General features: G+C 57.9%; 1 protein-coding gene across 1 annotated transcript in view; it reads right to left on the reverse strand.

Moving 5' to 3' along the window:
- Positions 1 to 10,811, reverse strand: part of ALX4 (ALX homeobox 4) — a 50,036-nt gene extending 39,225 nt beyond the window's left edge. Inside the window, exon 1 of the mRNA XM_034932429.3 lies at positions 10,247 to 10,811. Coding sequence (XP_034788320.3) covers positions 10,247 to 10,712 — 466 coding nt within the window. The 5' untranslated portion in view covers positions 10,713 to 10,811. The remainder of the gene's footprint in view (positions 1 to 10,246) is intronic.
- Positions 10,812 to 11,050: the final 239 nt, after the last annotated feature.

Below are 11,050 nucleotides of genomic sequence, written 5' to 3' on the forward strand. Positions count from 1 at the left end.
CCTCCCGGGTTCACACCATTCTCCTGCCTCAGTCTCCCAAGTAGCTGGGACTACAGGCGCCCGCCACTACGCCCAGCTAATTTTTTGTATTTTTGGTAGAGACAGGGTTTCACCATGTTAGCCAGGATGGTCTCAATCTCCTGACCTTGTGATCCGCCCGCCTAGGCCTCCCAAAATGCTGGGATTACGGGCATGAGCCACCGCGCCGTGCCCTGGGGGCCATGTTTGTAAGACCCTGTCTTTCATCTCCACATCATCTGGGATGGAATTAGGGTTATCTCAAGTCTAATCAGGATCATTCTAGAACAGGATGCCTTTTAGGTTTCTTGGAGCCCTCGGCCAGCAAGACTCGACCCTTCCTTCCTGGCTGTCTCACTGTGGACGAGTTACTTATCTTCCATGAACCTCAGTTTTCATCCACGAAATGGGGATGATAATAGTACCAATCTCATAGGATTGTGATGGTGATTAAGTGAAATCATGCATAAGCAGCACTGGTGTACTGCCTGGCACACAGGCAGGGACGCTCAGTCGTTCTGGGCTGTCTCATGGTTCTGCAGCAGCAGCCAACTCTAAGCCTTCTTTGCCTTAAAACCCATTATTGTCTCTGTCCTGTAGATGGGAAAACTCAGGCCAGGAGCCAGGCCTGGCATCCCAGACTCTTAACCTTTGGCAGACTGGACCAGCCTTCCCCCTTTCCTGGTACAATGAATGGGGAAGAGTGTGGGGTCCTGAGGCATCTTGAGGATTCTGGAGGGCCCATTCACCCCTCTTGGTGAATATCACAGAACCCCAAGGCCTCTGAAACCACTGAGTCCCATGAAGAAGGTTCAGAGATGGGGAGGCTGAGGCCACAACAGGGGAGCCATGCAGTAGAGCTATGTGCATGTTTGTCTTCCCCATTTGAAAGTGAGCTCCCTCCTTGAAGTCAGAGGCCATGGAGCTGGAGTTGTCCCATCTCCATGCTGGGATGTGAGCCAGGTGTGAATGGATCCTTGTGGCCACATAGAGACATCGGGGAGGCTCACATATCCAGGAGGACCCCAAACTCTACATACATACTCTAAAACCTGATCAGAACCCCACCACTATCATTTGCAATATCCTAGCACCCTCAAAGGGTATAGTGTGAGGGGTGGGGCAGAGAACCTGGTGGTGCAGGATGTATGGGGCAGACACACTACCTCTCTCCATCATCACATCCTCCTCACACTCCCCTCCCAGGCGGGACAGGGCCAAAGTGCCATTCAACACAGGGAGAAATGGAGTGGCACCAGAGAAGTAAGGGGGCTGTTATACATGACTATTTCCATAGAAAAACCAAGAGAAAGCATGGAGGGAGAAAAGGAGAAAGTCAAGAGAGAAGAAGCCTCAGGATTTCCAGCCACTGGAGAAAACTCATTGGCCTGGACAAATCCCAACTTCCCCCAACTTTCCTGCACCCTCCCCTTAAGTGGCTTCCAGTAAGCTACCAAACCCTGGTGGCGCCTGCACGCCCCAGGGCAAGCCAGCCTGACCTTCTCCTCAGAGCCTGAGTCAGGGCTTTCCCATCTCAGGGCCCATCCCACTGAACTGGAATTTCAAGGTCACTTGTCTGTCTCTGCCTCTGGACCTGAAGGCAGGGGCTGCATCCAGAGCTTCCCAGAATCCCCCACAAGGCTTGGCAAAGTGACAGGCAAAGTTTGGTGAGCCTTGCGTAAATGGAATCAAGCCTCTCAGTCCCCTTGTCTGTGAAATAAGACATGTGGGCCAGGAGATGACTGCCATCTCTTCCAACCTTGAGTGAGACCCCCCAACATGTCACCATGACCCATTGTGTGTGTGCTGCAGGGTCAGGGGAGGTACCAGTTTCCTCGATGTAACCAAAGGCCCTCAGGGCCTGGTGGACAGTCCTACACAGTGGGAGGAGTTGGTCATCTGGCCTCAGCTGACCCTGGCTTGTGGTTTTCAAGAACTTAGGAAAAGAAAACCCAGCTTGGGGAGCTGGGCAGAGAGCAGGAGTCCCAGCCTGGTGGGGCTGCATTAGAGTCAGGTCCCTGCAATCCCACCAGGGATTCCACGGGTGCTCTCCTGCTGTCCTCTAATGCCCAGGAGCTCATGGCAGGGTCTGCTTTACTTCTAAGGAGACAGGCAGAACTGCAAGCATCTGCCCTATTTGATGCACAGAGAGAGTGCAACTTACTGGACTTACTGCAGGAGTCGCATCCAACAAGAGAGCGGGAGAGTGGATTGGATTCCCCAACACTTTCTGCCTTTCCACCCACTGTAGTGGAAGGAGGAGAACTCGGTGGGTTCCTGCCCTCCTACTAACCTGGCTGTGGGGGTCCATTTCCCCTTGGGCCTCAGTTTGCTCATGTGCTAAATGGGGTCAGCAGTGGGCACAGACAGTGCCAAGGACACGTCTCTTCCGCAGTGAGCCACACGGGACAGAGGGTACATTCCAGAGCTGGTGGCTTGTCAGAAGGCCTTGCCGCAGTGTGGGTGGGCTGGATGGACCATGCTCGAGGGCCCCAGGATGACGCGGGGGGTGGTTGGGCCCCACCGGGGACTTGCCACAGGGAGATTCTGCCTGCCACTCGGTGAGTCAGCTGCTCCTGGGAGCCATGACCAGGGGCAGGAAGGCCACAGGCCATGATGCAAGGGCGCTTAGTCACTCTCCCTGGGGGCGCCTCTGGAGGCAGAGGCTATGCCACCCACAGACCCAGAGAAGCTCCAGAGCCGTGCACACGGGTACTCACCCTTGCACACCTGAGGCTCGCACACTGGGGGACACAGACACAAGTGCCAGAGGACAGACATGCCTTTCATCAGACTACACACAAACCCTCGGCCTCGCCCTGAAACACTCAGATAGCAGGACGTGGACCCAGAGAGAACGGGCACGGCACACACCGCTCACATTCATGCTGTGCACACGCTCACACAAACACCTAAGCTGGCTCCTGGGTGCACTTAAACATGTGGGGGCAACACTGCAGGAGACACCAGTTCTCCATTCATTCTTCCAGCCAGCGAACATTTGTTAAGCCCAACTGTACAAAACACTTGGAAGGACATAAGCCGTAACACAGGAGACAGGGACTTGGCATGTTCTACCTCCTAGGAGAAGGTCCGCCCAGGGAAGGTGCTCCATAAATACTGGGATAGGGAAGATGAGTGGACACAGGGGCCATGAGCCCGGGGCCTCAGCTTGAGCCTGGTCACAAAGACACTTGCTTACCCCCTCCCTATTTGCATCCCAGTCCTGAGCCCAGAACCCGCATTCCACCATGGCCCTGTAGGACCTCCAGCTGGCTTTGTGTCCTGTGATGGCTCCCCACTCAGGACCTGTGTTAGCCTCCAGGGAAGCCTTTTCCACCCACCTTACCCCAGTTTCTCCTGGACAAAAATGCGTGTGGGGGTGAGGAGGGAAGACAAAGGGGGTGAAGGTGGGCCCAGACTGCTACCAGCACAGAAACTCCAAGAGGGTCTTTGGAAATTGTCAACACTCCTGCATTTCATACAGCTAAAATTCAGACCCCGGAGCAGAACATACTTCTCCAAGGCCATGGAGGAGTAGAGAATGCAAAGGTGGAGCCTGGGGTGACCTACACTGCAACTGTGGGCCCCGGTCCCCATGTGTGCCATGCTGGACATCAGTGTCATGGTCCAAACCTCCCACAGCTTCCCAGCCTTCTCGGTTGTGGCCTTCAGAGCCCTGGAGAGCCAGTTGTTCTGCTCTGACCTGGGTCACCAGGTCCTGTCCCTCTACGAGGTGCGTGGGGCCAACATCCATGCTGGGCCTCCAGTTCAGAATGAAAATCCACTCTTAAAGAATCTGCTTTAAGAATCCGATGAAGCAAGCACTGGCTCCCTCTCTGCCCCCAATGTGCAGCGGCGCCAGTGCCCAGCAGCCTTGACCAAGCGGTCCCGAGTACAAGCGGCGCCTTCACCGGGAAAGACAGGTACTTGGCAGCCGGTGGCCCCTCTTACCCCGCCCGTATCTCCCAGTGACCCCCTCCTCACCAAAACAGCACCCTGGGAGCCGCGGAGCGCCACGGTGACCCTTCCAACTGCCTCTGGAGTCCAAATCCGAACCGGTCCGCGGCCCTGAGTACCACCCTACACACCCCAGCCTTGGCTCCTCAGAGCCTTGCCTCTGCGTGGCTCTTCCTCGCCGCTGAGCCACAACTCCCTTCCATTCCTCTCTTTCCTCGGCGCTGGCTGGTGCGGGTTGGGGTCAGGTGGAGAAGCCGGTCTTTGTTAAGGTGACAGAACGTGCTGGGGGTGGGGGCCGGGGCCAGGGCCGGTGCAACTAGGGGGCCGCTGCCCTTTCCTGGACACAGTGGAAGCTTCTTCCGCATCACCAAATTTTTGTCATCCTTTCTAAGGGACCTGCTTCCAGGCAGCACGCAAGTTGTTGTCCCGGGTTTACTCCGCACCCCTCTACTGGGTGAGGAAGGAGCATCTTGAATGGAGATGGGGGTGTCCCCGGTTTATACATCTGCAGAGGAGAGGTGTGCCGGGCTGCAACTCTGGAGGCAGGGTCTCTGGAGGCCGCGGTAACTGATATTAGAGAAGACCCCGGTTGCAGCTGGGAAGGCTCACTGGCTGGAAAGAGGTGCCTCCTCCTTCCAGCAAAGGGCCCTGTTTGGAAGGGCTGCTTCTCACTTGTCTAGTGGCACCACAGGACGGTCGGCTTCCACTCGAATTCCCCCGGACGGTATCATCACATAGCCGGGTCCTCGCAGTGTTGGTTTCCCAATCCGATGACTGTCACCTCGGTGAGGACCTGTGCTGATGGCTGGAGAACCCTGCGCTGCGGGCGCACATGGCCAGGTGGCGCCTGGCAGGCGACGTCCGGGTGCAGGACGGCGCTCTTACCGCCCCACCCCAAACCGTTGCCTGGGCCTAGGTCCTTCGGCTTCCTGAACAGGGGTTTGGGGGGCTAAGGACGCTGAGGCTCCGGGGGCAGGAAGTTCTCTCTGGTTAAGCGTTCTCTCTTCTCTCCGGCATACACTCCCCTACCCACCCACCTCGCCTACCCTCGGGGCGAGAGGCTCACCAAGGCAGGGCGCGCCCCCCCATGAATCATCCCAAGGCCTCTGAGCCGCGGGGGCTCCGGGCAACTATCCCCCTCCTCTCCTGGCCTCAGGCACCCCAGTCCAGGGGTCTGCAGAGAAGCCCGAAGCCCGGACAAACGCGCCGGACGTCAACAACCTCTCATCCCTGGCAGCAGCAAAGGCCAATATATTTCCATTTCTTATTTCAGTTTGCCACCAAAACAAAGCTGCGCGCGGCTGAGGGCAGGAAGGCGCTGAGACCGAGAAGAAGGGACGTCCCGGAGAAAGTGCGCCCAGCTGATCTTAGAAACCAGAGTCCTCCGGGACTTCGCCGAGATTTTCTGTAGGGCGTTTTAATGTTTTCCTACTGCGGGCCGGCGTCGCAGCGCGTGCGGCTCAGGGCTTGGTGACTCCGGCTTAGCCCGGCGGTCGCGGCGAGGTTCCTGGCGCAGCCGCTTGGAACTTCGCATTAGAATCGGGACCGCGCAAATGCCCTGGCTGAAGTGTCACCCTATTCAAGAAACACTGCTGTCAGGAATAAAATGGGGTCCCCGGTGCTCCGAAGTATCTTCTGAAATTTTCTTAAAACAACTTACAAAAAATGTTTTTGCTTTAACGTTTTACAACGTTTAAGGAAACATGTAAATGGTCTGTTTCTTTATCCAGATGGTCGTCCTAACTAACAGTGTACACATACATAACAATTCTTCCAACTTTCCTCCTCAGAGCTAAGCACTTCACTATATGTAAATTATAATAAAGAAAAGATTGTGCAAGATCGTGCAAGTCGATTGACTTAAAATATTGAGTTTTAATCCAGGCCCTCTGTTTTTCTATTTAACAACGTATGTGTTTGGACCCGACTGGTGAAGCAGGCTATGGAAATTAACAAAGTAAAAAATTAAAAGCATGTTCCTTCGCCATCCCTCCCTCCAAAATTAAACAACAGTCGCCCCTTCCTGAGCAGGCTTCAGTCCCAGGCTCGAGTTTTCCTGCGATCACCCCACAGTCACCCACTGGTTGTTGCTGCTTCTGTCGGGTTTTCGTTTCTGCCTTCTTTGGGTCGTCTCTTGTATACAAAACACACCCCAGTTCTCTAACTAAATTCAAATACGACCCCGGCAGAATTTACACATTTCGTGGTGCATGGATTGTGTCGGTGCAGGGGAAATAAATACCCTCTGGTATTTAACCACTGCGTCTAAGTCGAAAAATCGGGACTGGGCCCCTAGGCGGCACCCCAGGGGCTCCAGCCTGGCCCGCGCCTCCCCAGACCTTGGCGCTGAGAGCGCTGCTTTTGCGGGTGGGTGGATGGAGAGGTAACAATCTGCTTTCAACAAAAACCTGTCGCCACCGAATCGAAAGCGAAAGGGAAGGGGGAAGAGGGGCAGCTTCCCGCAGCGGCCCCGCGTCTCGGGACAGGTAGACTAGGACCAGCACGCGCCGGCTACAGCTCCGGCGGTCGGATCCGGAGTTTGGGGGCGAGGCGCCGGAGTCCCTGCCCTGAGTACAGGGAGGCTCTTTGCGTCGCTGAGAAACGTCGGATCTCCAACCCGACATGTCTCCTGTGGCCCAGGCGGCCCGCCCTGGGCTCGGGCAAGGAATTCAGGAGGCCAAAGAGCGGACCCAGAGTCTGGAGGGGAGAATGGTGAAGTCTTGGGTTGCAACAGAAGAGGGCTCGGTGGGGGCTCTTTCGTAAAAACGTGGTCTCCGCACCCAAAGGACACTGCGGAGCCGCCTTAATCATCGTTCTTTTAGCACATTTGGGGAAAGGAAGGCCCAAGTTGGGGTAGGGACGCTTGCAGCCCGGGAGGGTTTCTCTCACCCACTCTTTCCGCAACCCGGTCCAGACCCGGCCAGCAGAGACTGGAGGCGGCTTCCCCGCCCCGCACTCCCTCGGCTTGGCCCTGGCTCAGCTGCCCGGGGCACCTTCCTTGCCGAGAGGCAATTGGACTCTGCCGGGAGTGGGCCCAGAAGTTGAGGCCCAGGAAGAGGCCTCCGAGCTTCCCCCTTTTGTTAGGTGTAGTTACACACGTGAAAGAACAGCTTTCGCCCCGACCTCCAGGGCTAGGAATGGTTGCCAGGTCTCAGCTGCCTGCCTGAAGACGGAGATCAGCCAGCGCCAGTACTGGCACCAAGGCCGCCCCTGCCTCCGACTTTCCCAATGCTCCTGGGAGCGTCTAAGGATTTTTCCTTGAACTCCATTTCTCTGCTTTTGAGTATATACACTCTCACAACTGTGGGAGAGAATCGTTGTCAATGCATGCCTCAGTTTTCCTGCTTGCTGGCAGGGTAGGGATCCCACTCCAGAGTCCCTCCTCCTGGCTACTTCTGTTAAGGGCAGAGCCTCACCTTTTGTACCCTCAGTTTCTCCATCTTAGACCTAACGCGCCTAATCCCTTTCCTAGAAGGACCAGACATCTCCTGGCTGGGGAGACTCAGCTGCTGAGAGAGGGAAAGAACAAACACTGACTTGCTGTTTATTGTTTGTGGCTTTGCCCCGAGCAGTGCCTCCATCTTAGGCAGCATGGAGTGGCGTCCTGCCGGTAGTTACAGGCTGCCTTTGGTCCCAGCCTGCAGTTTATGACCCAGAGCAGTGGCAGGGACTTGCCCTGTCCTCAGAATTGGGTGCTCTCGAGTTCCCAGCGGCTCGGAGATAGATAGGGATGGAAATGTGGGCGGGGGTTGGGAGGGGCAGGGGTAGCGGGGGCTCTTGCTCTTGCTTCTTGCTGTCTCTGCAGAGGCACATTTATGACCCAGTAAGGCCTTTCTGTTATCACCCCAGGATGCAGATGAGGAAACCGGGGTTTGGGAAGGTGTTTGCTGTCAGGTCACACTGCCACGGGTTAGGGGCAGTAGCGGGTCAAGTGGCTGGCCCTTTCGGTCAGCTCCAAAGGCTAGTGCAAGTAGAGGAAGGGCCAGGCTGGCTGTGGGGGCCCAGCAGGGCACAGAGAGAGGGCTCAGGGGAGGCCAGGCCTCTCCGCCTTCCCTCTGGACCTGAAGGCATTTAACCAAGAGGTGGGGAGCTCCTTAGGCTCTCTTCTTGCCTAATGTATCAGCCTCTTCAGAGGTCTCACTGGTAATTTTCATTAAAATATGAAAATTCAATGCAGTGGAGAGAGAGCATGAGCTCCCTGGCTATGCAGGATGAACCTCCATGGGTCCCCTAGTCTGCGACCTGCCCTCACCTAATAGTCCTGAATGACAGGGACGAGCTGGGGCCTGCGTCCCTGGGCTGGGAAGGACAGCCAGTACGGACAGGGCTGAGAGTCTCTGCTGGCTTAGCACGGAAAGAGCGCCTGTATGAGAGCTGTGTGTGTCCATGTGCGGAGCTGTGTGTGTCTGTGTGTGGAGCTGTGTGTGTCCATGTGTGGAGCTGTGTGTGTCCGTGTGTGGAGCTGTGGGTGTCCGTGTGTGGAGCTGTGGGTGTCCGTGTGTGGAGCTGTGGGTGTCTGTGTGTGGAGCAGTGGGTGTCTGTGTGTGGAACTGTGTGTGTCTGCGTGTGGAGCTGTGGGTGTCTGTGTGTGGAGCCTTGGGGGTCTGTGATCTGAATGCCTGATCTCATTCCAACTGGAGGTGAAGAGGAAGGTGGAGGAAGTGGGGAAGAGCCACTGAATCTTTCTAAATCTTCTCTCAGTTCTGTCCTATGGGTTTGGGAGTATGTGGCTCATTCGAGGCCACATGGGCATGTGTTCTTGGGGTATGACCACATCGGCTCCTAAAGAAGATGCTCTCTGCGTGTGTCTGTGTAGAGTGCAATTGTAGACAAGCGTATGACTGTGAATGTTTGTCAGCAGCCATCTATGAACTAGTTCTGCGCCTGTGAAAGAAGGAACCTGAATACGAGAAAATATCTGCCATCGGCTGTTTTCCCAAAGTTATTCTAGCCACCAAGGCCTCCGCCGTGTCCCAGCCTCTGTCCCCAGGCCTAGTGCCTCTCCATCAGCCTGGATCAGGGCAAATTCCCTGCCCCCAACTCTTCTCACCAGGGCCGGACCTGAAGGCCAAGGCCTCCGGGTATGTGCTCAGGGCTCCTGGCCCAGAGAAGGTTTTTCCCTTTCTGCGTCTTTGCTTCCCCTTCCGCTTTGGGGTTCAGGAACCCCGATTCTCTGGAAGAAGAGAAGGCCTAGGCTACCGAGCTGCTCTGGCTAGAGACGTCCTTGAGTGTCTCTCTCTCCCGGGCAATGGTGGCTGTGCTCTGGGGGGCCCAGGCCTGCCTCCTGTGGCTGCGTTCAAGGCGGCTTGGAGGTCATTTAGGCCAGCTCCCCCGGGTTCCCCGTGGGCTCAAATCAGGACCCAGACCCTTCTCTCTTGCCACAGCTCTGGGCCACCTGGGACTCGGGACTTCCTGTCTCCCTTCCTACTCTGTCCTAAACCATTGTTCAGAGGCCTGCCGCCTCCAAGAATCGCCGAGGGAGAAGCTCCAGGGGAACTGGCCTGCCCGCATCCCCACTGCCAGTAGCGCTCAGGGTCCCAGGACTCGGGTCTTGCCAGACCACAGTGTCCCCTGGGACCCTAGGGTCTCTGGCTCCGCACTGTGTTGCGCCAGTGCGCCTGGATTTCCCGTGAGCTTTCGGCCAACCACGCTCCGGGCTTCCCGCCTGGCTCCGCACCTGCGGCGCTCTCACCTGCGGCGGCGCCGCCCGAGGAGCCTCCCAGCCGGCGAGGAGCGAGGCCTCTGCAGTCCTGCTGTCCCGCAGCCCCGCAGCCCCGCAGCCCCGCAGCCCCGCAGCCCCGCAGCCCCGCAGTCCCGCAGCCCCGCAGTCCCGCAGCCCCGCAGTCCCGCAGCCCCGCAGTCCCGCAGCCCCGCAGCCCAGCGCCAGAGCGCTGCGCGGAGACTCCTTAGCGCTGCGCGGAGACTCCTTGCCGCCGCACGCCCTGGGCCGGTAAGAAGCATCCGCTTCAAATCCCGCCCAGCGGGCAGCGCAAAGCGAGCGGTTTGGGGAAATGCCGAAGGGACCGGGAAAAACAAACTCCAAGTCGAGTTTAACAGCCGAAACGCTCCGTGCCTAGGCCGGCGGACTTGAAGGAGACAGAACAGATCCCTTGGCTCCCTCGCAGCGATCGATCCCGTTTACCGACCAGAGTCACCACCCCGCCCCCAGCCCGCCAACTCATACCTCCCGCAAGCCACCAGTTTCAAGGGATGCGGAAGCCAAGCACCCCGTGGTCCCCAGCACCAGGTGACCCGCACGTGCACTCACCGTAGCAGGGAACCTGCAAGGCCGCGCTGTGGCCGCTGCTGCCTTCCTGGAGTTTGAGGCTGCCGTCCGGGGGCGTCTTGCAGGCGCCTCGCTGCAAGTAAAGATGCGGTTGCGCGGGCGGCTGGGGCTGCGGCTGCTGCTGCTGCGGCTGCGGCTGCGGCGGCGGCTGGGGCTGCGGGGTCGACGGCTGGGGCTGGAACTTGTTAAAGGAGCCCCGCGCCGCAGCTCCACTCTCCAGGGGTGTCGCCAGGTCCTGCTGCCCAGCGCCGTAACGGGCCCGGCTCTTGGCGTCCCCGAATCCCTGTGCTTTGGCGGCGGCCGACAGGAAAGTTGTGCCGAACTTGTCGCCTCCGGGAAATGCCCTAAAAGGCGACGAGCCCTCCCGACTCTGCGACACCGGGCTGTAGTAGGCGTCCATGGCAGCGGCCGGCGACTCGCAGTAAGAGACGCAAGTCTCAGCATTCATGCCTGGCTTGCGCAGGCGGCGGGCGGGGGCGCGAGCGAGGGCGCGAGGACGCCACCGCGCGCCTTGGCTGGGAGTTTGGGGAGGCGAGGAGGCTGTGGCTGTGCACTCCGTGCCCGGCCTGCTCGCTCTCCCTCCTCCCCTCCACGCCTGCCTCTCTCTCTCTCCCCCTCTTCTTTCTCTGTCTCTCTCCTCTCTCTCCCTCCTCTCTCTCTCTTCCCCTCCCTCCCCCCCTTCCTCTCTCTCTCCCTCTCTCTCTTTCCTCCCTCCCCACAGCTAGCCGAAGGAAAGAACGGAGGGCAGTAAAAAGATTCAGATGTTTCGGAAAGTTGACCAGATCT

This window comes from Pan paniscus, chromosome 9, assembly GCF_029289425.2.
Source record: "Pan paniscus chromosome 9, NHGRI_mPanPan1-v2.0_pri, whole genome shotgun sequence".
NCBI classification, from domain to species: domain Eukaryota; kingdom Metazoa; phylum Chordata; class Mammalia; order Primates; family Hominidae; genus Pan; species Pan paniscus.